General features: G+C 31.1%; 1 protein-coding gene across 4 annotated transcripts in view; it reads left to right on the forward strand.

Moving 5' to 3' along the window:
- Window positions 1-15,089, forward strand: part of LOC111616502 — a 122,832-nt gene that overhangs the window by 67,641 nt on the left and 40,102 nt on the right. For all 4 annotated transcript variants that reach the window (XM_023357909.1, XM_023357925.1, XM_023357931.1 and 1 more), the window contains exons 2-4: window positions 74-224; window positions 8,920-8,966; window positions 9,044-9,162. In XM_023357909.1, the coding sequence (XP_023213677.1) occupies window positions 74-224; window positions 8,920-8,966; window positions 9,044-9,162 (317 nt within the window). The remainder of the gene's footprint in view (window positions 1-73; window positions 225-8,919; window positions 8,967-9,043; window positions 9,163-15,089) is intronic.

The raw sequence follows: 15,089 nt of genomic DNA on the forward strand, positions 1-15,089 counted from the left end.
TAAATTGAATTAACTAACTAAAATATGATTTTTTTTTATAAAAAATTAATTTTAAAATTTTGAATATTTGCAGATGATTGTTAAAAGTGATGATGATTCTAATTTATCTGATAAATCAGTAAGCAAGTCTTTTATACCTTGTCAATTGTTTGCTGAAAAACAGCAATGTTTATGCCATTGTGAACAAGCACAAACTGAAGAGAATGTGCTTGAATTAGAACAAGGTTGGTATAAAGTTTTTGTAAATTAAACTGAAAATTTTTTAGTTATATGCACACAATTTTTATGTAGATTTAAGATTTATTGTGCATGATAACAAAGCAATGATGATATCAGAAATATATGACATAATTTGGCTTTTATGATATATAATAATATATACAATAAAAATGATGCCCTATTACAATATAAATACATCAACATAATATTTTCTGAGAAACAAAGAAAATTGTGTAAAGTATAGGCTAATATGTGACTAATTTGACATGAAAAATTGAGGCTAATTAAAGGCAACAACACTATTATATAAGTTTCAAATATCTATCTTTTTTATGCCCAGATGTATTTTTGATGTTTTAATTGCCTAGTTTCATTATTTAAGTAGTGTTTTTCTAAGATGTAGGCAACCTGCCAAAAAAGTGAAGTTCATTAGCATGATGAGAAAGCTTGTTTTACTTGGCAAGCTGCATCAATCTATTAAGAAACTGCTCTAGAAGATAATTGGGATATAAAACTGAGATTGCAAATGTAGTTTAATTGAATTAAACTAGTTTTACTTTCATAGAGTATTACAGAATTTCTACCAAGATGATATTTATTGCAAATTAAAATGATATATTATTATAATTATGACAGAAATAACAAAAATTATATAATAAATTACATACATATATACTATACTATATAGATATTAAATATCAAGTTCTGTTTTATTAGAGGAACTTTTTAAATTAGAGTATTCTAATTTAAAAATGCTAAAACTTTTAAAAAGCAAGTCAGAAATTTTTGGAGAAGTGAAGATTTCTGTATTAATTCAAAAAGTGTTTTAAAATTAAAGCTGATATCTGATTCCGGAGGCATATAATTTGTTGCTTTTCTAAACTACGGAAATAGTTTTATGAATAAAAATTCTTTTATTTATTAGACAAGGAATAAACTTTTTTTTTTTCTTTTTGACAATTCCATAAAGGATACTTAGTAAAAATATTGTTTCTAAAGAGTATTCAAATAACATGAAATGATATTGCCAGTTACCATTATATAACAATTACGCATTACGCATTGCCAGTTACCATATAATAACAATTTATACCATTTTATGTCAGTAATGACATGATACTAATTAATATTATTTAATGCCAGTTAATGGCTTGACTCGAGTGGATAAGTAGGAAAGAAATCAAGAGGAGAATTGGAATGGCAAAGAGGCATTTGGCAAAATGAAAACAATTTTGTGGGGACATCAAATTAGAATTGAGAAAACTGCTGGTCAAATGCTAAATCTGGAGTGTTTTCCTCTATGGTGCTGAAACTTAGACCTTGAGACAATGTGACATTAGGAGAATAGAGACCCTAGAGATGTGGCTGTGAAGAAGACTAGAGAGAGTCAGATGGAGTGATAAAGTTAGAAATGAGAATGTCCTAAGAAGAGTGAGTGAAAAAGGAGCATATTAGAGACAATAAAGAGGTGAAAAGCTAATTGGATGGAACACATGATTTGAAAGGAAGGCTTATGGAATGACATTATGCATGGAATGGTTGCAGACAAAAAGAAACAAGGAAGAAGGAGAATTAAAATGATGGATGACTTAAAAGAGGGTAGTTATAAGAACTAAAGATGAGCACTGGATAGAGTAGCATGGAAAAAGAGGCATTACTCACTGGACCTGCAGAAATTTAAATAAGAGAATTACCAGTCAAGTTCAGAATTTAAAAATGTGGAAATACTTTAAGACCATTTGACAAAAGTTTATACCATTTCCACAATTTAACAGTTCTTGTATATAATGTAAATATTAGCAGATAAAAATGTCACTTGATATCACTTACCATAAGCAAATGATTTTAAAAGCTATATATTTACTAGTGATAACGTATAAGAAATGCTATCCTTGAGAAATTGTTTGACATATTCCAGTATATCTTCTGTATTATTAAAGATACATTTGTATGTGGAACACAGTATGGGCTGTTAATTAATTATGATATCAAATTATGTTCACATTTATTTATAAAGAATCTAAGCAACATTCTGGCATGTCATCTGAATATTTTTCTTACACACATGTTATACTTGATTCATCATTGTGCATGATACTCTGTTTTCTCAAATACGCTTGAGATTCAATATAAGTCTTGGGGTCCAAAATGTGAACCCACATTATGAGTGAGTCTATATTTTATTGAATTTATATATTTTGACTGGCAGAGACATAATAGTAACTGATTACTCAGCATGTAAGTGGAAAATACATTAATTATTGTAATAACAGGTTATATTCTGTTGTATACTTCATTTTAATACATCTACATATAAATAAAAAATTAAAACAACCATATTAAATGCATAAATGTTATTCAAAAGCAAATAGCTTTAGTATTTAGTTTAAGTTAATTGCAGTGCAATGACAGTAAAAAGGATTATTGTTTAATTGAGATTAGCTACATAGAGCTTGATTTCAACTTTCATAAGACATTTTCATTTGTTTGATATCAGTTTTGCAAAGAGGGATCTTTCCACATTTGGAAGTGTCCCTCAAAGACACAATGGAAATGCCATGTTCCTGAACAAGATACACTTAGGATCAGTATTGTGTTCTGCAATTTAAGAGAAACTGTAATTGGGCATGTAGTTTCTGCCACTGTTTCTTTAACTTCAACATGAAGTAAAAGATGATGTTTTTGCAGTTTTCATCTTGCAACACAATACAACTTGAACCTCACACCAAATATGACATAAAAAGAAAGTAAAAACACACTGAGTGCAATGTTAACAACTTTTTATTTTCACTAGTGTTTTCAACAAACTTATGTTCATCATCTTCAGGCAAACAAAATTTGAAAATAGAACACAATTTACTTTTTTATCATTTGTAGGTATGTCAAAAAACTTAAATATTCAAGTAACATATTTTGGATACCAAGAAAGTTATTTCAAAATTTAAATTACAAATACTTTGTATATTTTCCTATACAACCATATATTTGAGTATTTATCTTTTAATAGTACATTATCACAAAAAAATAAAAAATGTTTTTTTACAAAATAAATATATATTTTTTAGGTATTTGAATATTTTGATTAAACAGAATTCTTATATGCAAAGTGCTTGTATATGCAAATCAACATGGTCATAAATAAGTTGATTATTAAGTATTATTTCCTCTCTGATTACTATTCTACAACAATCTCTTGCTGATTAACTTCACTTTATTGTCTAATTATCAATAGGGATTTTTTTTCTTAAAAAGCCAAATTTTCTAACTTGGAGGATTCAATGATCTTCCTTGAACCCCTACATATTCTATTAAGCCATGTTCTATCAGACCCAAAATGAACTTAGTTTTATGCAATGCTTTTGAAGGTGATATCCATTGATACATTGTTTTGAAGTATTGTTAGATTGCTATTCTGATTCAAATCAAAACGTACATATTAAATGTTTTTGATGGAGTGAATATATGATCTAATTCACAATATTGGTACATGCTTTTGAGTTACAATTTATCTTCAGACCAAACTCTTCAGACCAATGTTGTTTTTATATTTTTAACTATTTGTGTTGTTTTTTCCAAGCTTTGGTTGAGGTTGAATTAATATATAGTGGTGTTCAACTTCAAGTATAATGAACCTTGTTTATAATGAACTCTCAGCTATAATGAACCAATTTTAAAGGTGCAAATGAAACACCCATAAGAGCAATTTTATTCTTTTCCAGTTACAAGAAACCCATATATACCAAACTTCCATATATAATGAACAATACTTGGATTTTAAAGAATGAAAGTTACACTTTTAACAGATTATACATACAAAGAATACTCTCGAGTTATAACTGAGGTTTTTAAATAATGTTTTTCCCATAACATAATGGGAGTGACATGAAAGGGTTAAACAAAATGTAAGGGATAATGATCTAATATGGGAAATGTTGCTTAATTTGAGTATTTTTGCTTTTAATTAACTATACTGATGTAATTTTTAAGCAGATAGCCATGAATGTTGGACTTGTTGCGATCAGTACAATGAACACTCATTTCATAGAAAGGTGATTCGTATGCAGGAAGAAGACATCACAGGTGATGTGAGGACATGCAAAATGCATGCAGTCAGTGCATGACTACAGTAAAAAGAAGGCTTTAATTCCATACTGTATGCATTCTATTCATTTTTGCACTGGTATGCTTTCTTCATCCTTTTAAAGTACAAAATACTGTCTCTGTATTCTGAATTTTATGTCTCCTGGGTGATTTCTTGCGGAGTCATGATGAATAAACAATTGTTGCTTAAGTTTTGCACACCAGTGTAATTTCAATGCACACATTTATTTACCTAATTTTTCATCATAAATTTAAATTTTTATACTCTGTACTTGTTTTCTTACTTCACTAAGATATTTTTTGAGGTTCATCTACTGGCCCATTAGCTAATACATCTACAACAGTCGTAAATGATCGGGCTACTTATTGCTGTTGTAGATGTATTAGCTTAAGCTATCGGGTTTCAATGGTCGTGTGTATTTATGGCCCATTAGCAACGTCATTAACTAATGAAAATTCTTGAAATTTACAATGTCAAGAATTTTCATTTGTTAGTGCTGTAATTTAAATTTTAAATATCATTTCTCATCTATTATTAATGGTTAAATGATTTTATTTGATTTCTCACCCATTTAACATTTGGAAATTGAAAGTATGCTTTTCTGTTGGTTAACATGACTAAAAACGTTTGGAAGTAGTAAACTTGGGCTGCACGTTCACAAGGTGTCATAGTAAGTCTTTTAATAAAAGATTGGAAGTTGGATTGAAGACATTTAAAAACAGATATAGTATTGGAAGCTGAAAAATTGTTGGAGAAGCAGCTGCAGTAAACATAGACATGGTAGAAGACTGATTACAAAATAAGTGGCATAAGATTAGAGAAAGTTTCCAAGATTGTGTTATCTTTAATGTGGATGAAACAAGTCTTTTTTATAAGCTTATACCAAATAGGATGCTAAAATTTAAAGGAGAAAGCTGTGCAGAAGGAAAGTTAACTGAAGAAAGGATTAGTACAGTGGGTGATCGGTTAACGAACAGATTGGATAATGAACACCTTTGCGAAAGATTTTTATGTTCGGACAACGAACACATGATCGGATAACGAACACCCCACAGAACAAACACAAGAAGAAGCGACGTAAAATAATGAATACCGATTGGTCTTCCCTTGTCTTCGGGCAACAATTCGAAACTTTTTGGAGGTATGGGAGACGTTGACATCGACGCTCAAGCTGGTATATACCGATCGGATAGTATTCCTTCGAACTTTGAAACTCTCTCTTGTAATTCCAGCCTTTTATTTTTCTGACAAAACAATTCTTTTATGTATTCGCGAGACTGTCGGGTAGGCACTCGTTAAGTTTTGCATCTGTTTTTTTTTTTTTCGAAAGGTGAGAGTATAATAGCAAAGGTAGTGTGAGATTCCGAATTCGGATGTGTTTATATCATCTCATCATAATATCACATTGTAGTTCTACCTTCATTCCACGGTGTCATAAGATCACAGTACAGCTATACTTTTGTTTAATAACTGTCAACTTTTACAACTGGGAGCTAAACATCTGCTAAGTTCTCAGGCGTAATAACGACGCTTTCTCAGCACCTTTCGACCTAATAGCGCGATTTTAACAATTCAACATTAGACACGACAACAAAAGTGAGTCAGTCGTCACCAGTTCCTCGTTCGGACCACTCCCGTTATCCCTGTGCCTCGCCTTTGGATATTTCTTCGCCTTTGGATATTTCTTCGCCTTTGGATATTTCTTCGCCTTTGGATATTTCTTCGCCTTTGGATATTTCTTCGCCTTTGGATATTTCTTCGCCTTTGGATATTTCTTCGCCTTTGGATATTTCTTCGCCTTTGGATATTTCTTCGCCTTTGGATATTTCTTCGCCTTTGGATATTTCTTCGCCTTTGGATATTTCTTCGCCTTTGGATATTTCTTCGCCTTTGGATATTTCTTCGCCTTTGGATATTTCTTCGCCTTTGGATATTTCTTCGCCTTTGGATATTTCTTCGCCTTTGGATATTTCTTCGCCTTTGGATATTTCTTTGCCCTTGGATATTTCTTCGCCTTTGGATATTTCTACGCCTAAGAACTGTGTCTTCTGTTTTCTGAGTCCGGAACTGTCTTCTTTTGGGATTTCATACAAGGTAAATATCGACACGCGAACTTCTGTAAACTCTCTCTCTCAAAACGGGAAGAAACGTAATATCTTAATATCGTAATATCTTAATATCTTAATACTATTATATACTAAAGCGAGCAATGTATCTAATAGCAGCCCTAATGTATATCCTATCGTTAACCATTAAACAGTTGTTACGTTAAAAAAGCGTCTGAGTAAATCACTTCCGGTGCGCTGTCTCTCCTTCTATCTCGACTCTGATCGCTCCGTTACGCGACCGCTCGCGTGACCTAAATAACGCGGCTTCCGTGTCCGTCGAGACGCGGTGGTGTCATCCTGACAGGGCACCAAAGAGGTGCCGACCCTTCGGTCACAGTAGAGAGTGTGCAGAAGATGCCTAATGTGCTGGGCAGTATGGCGTGAACAGGTCTACAGTAGGCCGCAGTTCAATCTTATCTAAGAAAAATACTGTATAATCAAAAAGACTGAAGCAGCTAAAGGAGTAACAAAAATTACATCTGAGAAATAAAGAACATCGAACAGTTCATAATGGAACCTGAAACGGATCTGACGACAGAAGAACGCCAAGAACTCTTGAATGAAGAACATCAAGAAACTCGGCGAGATGTTTTCTTCTGAAAAAGAGGATTAATACCGATATCTGTTATTAAAGATCCTTTGAAGAAGTGGGATGATGTCAGAACGACGGTCTTAGAATGGCATCCAAACCAGGTTGAGGCTTGGGTATTTCTACAATTGCAATGCTATTAATTACTTACGAAAAATCCTAAAGAAGAGAGAAGAGAAATCTACATTAGACAGATTCTTTAACCCTTTCAAACGGAAAAAACATGACTAATAAAAATGCAAGACTGTGTACTGTACGTATGTATTTTTATTACTACGTATAAATAAACGTAGTAAGAAAGTAAATATTTTTTTATTTTGGGGGTCTCCAGAACGAATTAATTAAATTTCCATTAAAACCTATGGTAAATCGATAATCGGTTAACGAACAATTCGGATAGCGAACAAAGTCTTGGAACGGATTATGTTCGTTAACCGATCACCCACTGTATTCTACTAGCTGCAAATCTTGTGGGAATGGAAAAGAGAAAATTGTTAGTAATTGGTAAATCAAAAAATCCAAGATATTTCATAACGATGGCTACTGGCAAATTACAAATCTAACTGAAAGGCTTGGATGACCTCTAACATCATTTTTTGTGGCAAACTGTGAGAATGGGATGAAGAACTGAGAAGAAAGAAACAAAAATTTTATTATTGATTGACAACTGCCCCACACATTTCGATATCAAAAATTTACATTGCATTACACTGGTGTTCCTGCTGCCCAATACAAGTTAAAAACTACAGCCCTTAGATCAAGGGGTTATACACAGCTTAAAGAGCACTTATTGTCAAATTTTTCTTACAAAAATGGGAACCATTATAGATAAATAGCAAAGAATTGTTTTCTATAAATTTTCTTGATGCAATAAAGTTTGACCATATGGCATGGCAAAATGTATCAATGAAAACTATATTAAATTGTTTTTGACAAACTACTTTCTACAAACTAATGGAGAAGAGTTAGATTTAGATGACAATATTCCAATCAACGAACTTTTGAAAAGTAAACTTACGAATTATGAAACAAAAGGTGTTCAAGATGTTCTCCTTCAACAGTTACTGGATGCATTATCTGACTACAATTTTGAAGAATATGTCAGGGTTGATAACAATGTTATTAGTAGGGAACTGTTGATGATGATGATATAGCTTTGGTGTCTTCCAAAAATAATGAAATTAGTGAGGATGATGATACAACATACGCAGATGGTGTCAATGTTTCAATAATGCCAGTTTATGAAGTTTTGTAAAATGCTATTATTATTCGAGAATTTTTACAAATGCATAATACTCCACAAAGTATATTAAATAGTTTTTCTGAGGTGGAACTATATATTACAGAATACTATGTAACTAGCAAAAATCAACAAATAAAAATAACAGATTTTTTAAGTAACCATGTGCATTTATATTGATGATTTAATGCAAAACTTATGTAATAATTTGTTACATTTTATCTTTGAAACATTAAACTTTAGTTTTATAAAATTAGACTATGTTTTATTTCTTACCCTGATGGTCCATACAGGTTCATTATGAGCAGACACTACTGTGTAAAATTGTATGATGCTAAATTTCAATTGTAAAAACTGGATAAAAGTCTTAAGATTTCTAAATAAAGCATTTTAATACTTATGTCTTGATTTAAAATTCTATTCTGGAGTTTTATGTATTGGTATCTGATTTAATTTTATCACTAAATCTAACTTTATAAAATAATTTTCAATATAAAAATAAGAATTCTGTTATTTTTTATATTGCATATTTTAAGAGGAACTAGTTAAACTTTGTCTTTTCATATACTTTTGATTCTTTTATAACATGTTTTTACTTTTTGAATTGCACGAAAAAATTTAAAATCTATATTTTAAAATTAATAAAAATGCTAAATTATAGGATCTGAAGATAGTTGTGATGAAAATAGAAAAACTTCTATTACACAGGTATGTTATGAATTAGTAATTAAATTTGAATGATTTAAATGATTTGTGCATAAATTAATTTGATGCATAATTTGTAGGATTATATTTCCGGGACCACAGAATTGTCTTCCTATAACATTGATCCTGGAGCAGGAATCAATGAAAATGGTGGTGAAGAAAGGAGCATTTGTCATTGTGATTCATGCAATGAAAGAAGGTATTTATTTTAATTTCTGAATCAATAATTATAACATATACAGTGCAATTTCATTATTTACTCTTAAATTATTGTTTAATACAAAAGTTTCTCAACCTTTCTATACACTATGATCAATATCAAAAATTGATTTTTGTTAATGACAAATTTTATGGTATAAATTTTCAAAGTAATTTTTTTTTAGTTTTACTATTCTTCATATAAATGTTATAGCAGATTTAATTTTCCAAAATTTTGAATCATTCTAAAGCTGTGTTAATATTGATATTGACTTTATTAACATCAGATTAAAGTTATATCATTTTTAATATAGTGCGCACTAGATTACTGTATATCCAGAGGTTTAAATTACTCAACAGGCTCTCTAACAAGTGGAATTATTTGAATCACATTTTTGAAGCTATGGATTACTGTACACAACGTATTAAAAATTGTAATTGTGTAAATTATTGCATCACATTTGTTGTCTGTTACTTTTTTAGAATTATTTTTTGGTTTTTATTTGACAATTCCTGCAGCCACTCACACCAACATATACAAAAACTCATTTTGAAAAAATAAATTTAAAGATTTGAATAGGAATAAATCTTGCTCTAAACAGATTTAAAAAAATAGATCCACTGGGTCTATTTGAATGTTTACAGAAATACAATATATCTATACATAATGATAGTTTTTTTTTATTTATTTCATAGTATGTTTTAATAACAGTTAAATCATTCTGTGATTAGTTTTGATTAGAAATAGTTTTAATTAGTTGTTTTACAAAAGTAAAGTATTGAAGAATTTTGCAGAATTGTTGATAACTGATTAAAACGTTTATAATGGATAAACTGTTTCTAGATTGGAAATTCTCAGAAAACATTTTTCTGTGGCCTCATGTGATTAGTACATTATGTTCATGTACTTTGATAATTAGAATACATCTGATTAGTTTTAACTAATCATGGCTACACCTATGTGAAAAATGTAATAAGGATCACATTTTGACATTTTGAACAGTTCTTGTAAATTATTCTGTTTAATTTTATATAAAACAAAATATTATATGAAGTAAATTTACATTGAGAAACTTTTGCTTTCCAACTATTTTATTTTGTTTTTTTGTTTTGTTTTTGGCTATAAAGCAGATGGGTACGGAAAAATCTTAGTGAACAAGCAATTATTTATTGTGACATCATCACAATGCCAGGTTGCAATTTTTAATCATAATTTTAATTTATTTAATTTAAAATATATGCTCTCTACCTCAAATTAGTAGTGGCTTACCCTGTACATAATACTTTTCCTTTAACAACAAAGTCATGTCAATCATCTGTCCAACACTCTCTGGGAAAAATTTTTGAATTGAAATAACATTACTCCCAGTTTGCATTAGAAGTTCATGTATAGTTAATTGGGCCTCCTGTCCCCAAGGTTTCCATATTTGGTCTTGTCTTTCATCTATCTAACTCTGTTCTCAAGATTAAGGAAAGACAGCCAGACAACAGTGGGAATTTATAGGTCTACAATTTTTTCAAAGTGCAGCCAATAAAAGACTTTGTTTACATTTTATTGCAATAGAGCTTACTTGAGCAATTCTTACCAAAGAGGAGATAAAGGATAATGCAATATGAGACCTGCTTTCCATTCCAGAAATGCATTCTACTTGTGGAAGAAACATTGGGAGTGTCATGTTGCCAGTAGAGGAGTCTATTTTGAAGGGGATAAGGTGTAATAAACTTGAACATAAGTAATAAAAGTTTTTATAGCAAAAGTTCAGTTTTTTTTAACTATGTGCACATATGCATGTGTATGTACAGTGGTGCCTTGTACTTCAAGTTTAATTTATTCAAAGATGCTGTTTGAAATCTGAATCAATTTTTTCCCCTTAGAAATAATGGAAAATGAATTAATCTGTTTCCATGCCATAAACAATACCCATTTTGATAAACAATAAATACACATTATTTTAGATAAAAATAAAACAATTAAATGTCATAAATGATATATTAAAACATGAAAACAATAAATAAAATATGCAATATTATGTATAATAAAATGAAAATTGCATTTACTGTACCTCAGTGGCATGCCATGACATTTGACAATAGGGAAGCTGTGTTTCTGTAAGAAGCCGACATCCAGGGGCAATTAGTCAATTGCGCATCAGTGATGGTCTAGGGCAGAGGTGGCCAACAGTTTTTGCCCCCGGGCCGAATTGGAAAGAAAACTTTTTCCATGGGCCGAACCAGAGCCTGCCTAATAAGATTTTGAGGTGGTGCGAGATCTCATTGTGGTGTCAGCCCGTAGAGACTAAATTGTACAGAACATAGAGATTACAGATACATTTTTCACATTATCATGCTTTATGAACATTCTATGCTGTACTTACAAGATTTGTAATGGAGGGTTAACTCTAAACGCACAGTGAGTTTTTGACCTTTTTTTTTTTTAAGGCATCAGAATTTTTCATCAAGCTATTTGGACTTCAGTAGCTAATATTGAAAGATTGATCGCGGGCCACATAAATTCATTAGACGGGCTGTATGTTGGCCATGCCTAGTCTAGGGTCCATTCATATTGTTTATTTGATAAACCGGTAAAAACCGAAGACTTCTCTAAATGCATTTTTAATATCACAATTACAATCCAAATTGCTAGCCACAATATAAGGACTTACAATTGAAAATAAAATAATAATAACTTACTTGGTAAAATAAAATGTGTGGTGGATGTACTGGTACATATGTGATGCAAAATATTCTTCAATTGCATGAATATACTTTTAAAGAAAATTATAATTAAATATAGCTTTGTAAAGAAACATACATAAAAATATAAAATTTCTTTACTTTTTAAATCTTAAAGCAATGCACTTAGTCAAATAACTCCCTACAAGTGGCTAATGGGTGGAATCGAAGACGGTTGCAGAGCATGCATACACGCGGACTGCCAAATCCCCAGGGTGCTGATACCGCTCAATGTCAAATACTTCTTTTGTTGCATCACTAGTATATCTTAAAGGATGCGACAGGGATGTTGTAGATTTTAAATGTTTCTCACCATAGCTGTAAAAATCTAAATATGTTAAACTTAATAGTCATTTGTTTTAGGACCAAGTGTCCTCGGAAATTTCCAAAATTTACAACTTTTCGGTCACTCTTGTTGAACTGGAAAAATTTTTGTCTTTATCACATTAATAATACGAAGAAATCAGTCTCCACTGTACTCGGCTAGAGATGGTTCGGTTAAGCTTTTGTTTAAGTAAAATTTCGGCTCTCATCAGGATTTTGTTTATGTCCCCAATTCCCTAATCACTTAATTATTTAACTACTACTTAAGTAGAAATAAGTCAAAACCAGTTACTTTGTATTCGAATATTTGTAGTCTTGGGAAAAAAGTGGAAAGACAAATTTTTATCACAAACAGATACATAAATTGTAAATTTAAGGAAATAAATTCTAGAGCTTTTTCTGTACCTCATGCATCTCTCTCATTCATTAAATTTAGTTGAAAATGATGCTTTCAAAGTAATAGTTAATTTTTTAACATTATACAAGAATTGTACACATTTTTTTTCTACATTTTCTTAGAGATGAGATATAAGAAATCTTAATATCACTGGTTTAACATTGAAATCCGTGAGTAATATAAAATCGAAGAGCGGAATAAAAATATCAAATATTTTAATGGATTTTTGTTAACTCCCGTCAACTATACAGAACTATCGTAAAAACATACCAGTAAATTCTTTTCGGTTGGGTTAAGTTATAAATCTACTCTCAATTCATGTAATTGGGTGAGGGTGGCCAAATACCTAGCAGGCAAGCGGCTAACAGCCCAGAACCGGTCCTGGATAGAATTGGATGCAGTATACGTGTAGCATCCACCCGAGATCCTAGGCTTCCACCAGCTAAACTGGGTGAGGTTGGTGCTCTGTAAAGCGCATGCGCGAATCTGGCTTTTTGGATGCCGCCGATACAGCGCTTCCATTTTGCCACTAATATTCGAATATACAATAGCGATCTTATTTTTTTTTTCACATGTAGTATAGAAATTTGTAATAAGATACATAATGCGGTTATAATAAAATATTGTGCGATTATTTTTGTATAATTAAAATTAATATGTATTTTCCAGTGGCATATTGTCATCGGAAGCGGAGGATGCACCGCTTCGATGACGGTATGCCACTGCTGTACCTTAGTGAGGCATGGTAATGATCTGTTTCTTCAGGTCACTATACTACTTGCTTGGTTTTCTCTCAAATAATCTTCTTAAAGATGATAACACTAGCTCAGTGGTTCCCAATTAGTTTTTCCTGCGTACCACTTCAAGAAAGAGCTCAAACTCGCGTATTCCTTATAGCAGAAATTAATATTAATCCATACTAATATTATAAATTCAAACGTAATTCTGTCTGTGTGTTACCTTTTCACGTCTAAACCGCTGAACAGGTTTTAAAATTTGGCACAGAGATAGCTTGCATGTTGGAGATGGACATAGGCTACATTTTACTGCGAGAAAATATCTTACTCCCACGAGAAAATTTGATATAATGCGGGCGAAGCTATGGGTAGACAGCTAGTGATAAATAGAACAAGGTTTTTTTTACATTTATTTCCTTTAAAATACAATTCTAATAATAATGAAAATAACGTAAGGTTATTTCATTTTGAGATGACAAGTGTGCATGATTTTCTTTGCACAACTTTGTAAAATCTGGTTGCTTTTTGGTCAGCTTCAGTCTCGAGTCATCTTCGAGTCGAATCTGGTGATGATGTTTAGTTTTCATGTTTGTCACAGCTGAAAATCCGCTCTCGCAGAGGTATGTTGTGCAAAATGGTAGTAAATATTTTATTCCCATTTTGCTGCCATGATGATAATGATAATTGTACAATTAACACAAATTGTGTTAATTGTACAATTTTTGTTTCTTGCGTAAGAATTTCATTTAGGTATTGTCACAAATGCATTTCTTTGATGAAATTTCAAGAATATTTTTAGTTATAAATAAACGAATTTGTGCATTCAACATCCTGTTGTAAATTGTCAAATTTTTGATGGTCCACCCATTATTTTTTTATTGCTTCATCTCATGCATTTAAATTTTAAATCTACCGATTTTAGATTGCTGCGGGTACTCCTTCATGCAATTGTACCACTAATTGGGAACCATTGCACTAGCTAATTGCTTCTTATTTATCTACTAGGATAGCAGTTCCAAAAGTGTGCACTGTGGCTTCCTCACAGGGGCGCCGTGAAAATTTTCATAATTTTACTTAAACTTTCAATTCAGTATGATAAGATGCGACATCTAGCAGACCTGGTGCAAATTATTAACTCAGTAATTAAGGTTGCATATAGAATTGCAAAATATAAAAAGACTCATACCATCACAGAAAAACTCTTTCTACTGGCCACTGTAGATATGGTGAACATTATGATTGGTGAGTCTGCTGGGAAGCAGCCAGCTTTCAAAAGTGCCTTTGTCCAATAACACCATCAGTCACAGGATACAACTGTTAACTAACAGAACTAGGGATTGTAAATTTACCGACTTTTTCATTTACCGGTAATTCGGTAAATGAAAATTAAAATACCGGTTTACCGGTAAATTACCGGTAAATTTTTTTCCTGAAAAATAAAATTAAGGTGATAAAAAATATAAGTAATTTTGATTTCCATTTCACATTTTCTATTTCAAAGATACAGAATATAAAAAATATAAAAATTAATTAAAGTGTTATTCTAAATAAACCATAATAATAACTTTTAGAAACATAAATAAAATAATACAGAAAAATAAAAATAAAACAGAAATAATATATAGTACCTAATACCATTTTACTGATTACCATTTTTTAAAAAATAACTTCTCAAGAAACTTAAATTATTTAAAGTCTTATCTCCTAATTTTGATCTAATTTTTGTACAAAATAATC

Source organism: Centruroides sculpturatus, unplaced genomic scaffold (assembly GCF_000671375.1).
Source record: "Centruroides sculpturatus isolate CEXI.00-Female unplaced genomic scaffold, Cexi_2.0 scaffold55, whole genome shotgun sequence".
NCBI lineage: Eukaryota > Metazoa > Arthropoda > Arachnida > Scorpiones > Buthidae > Centruroides > Centruroides sculpturatus.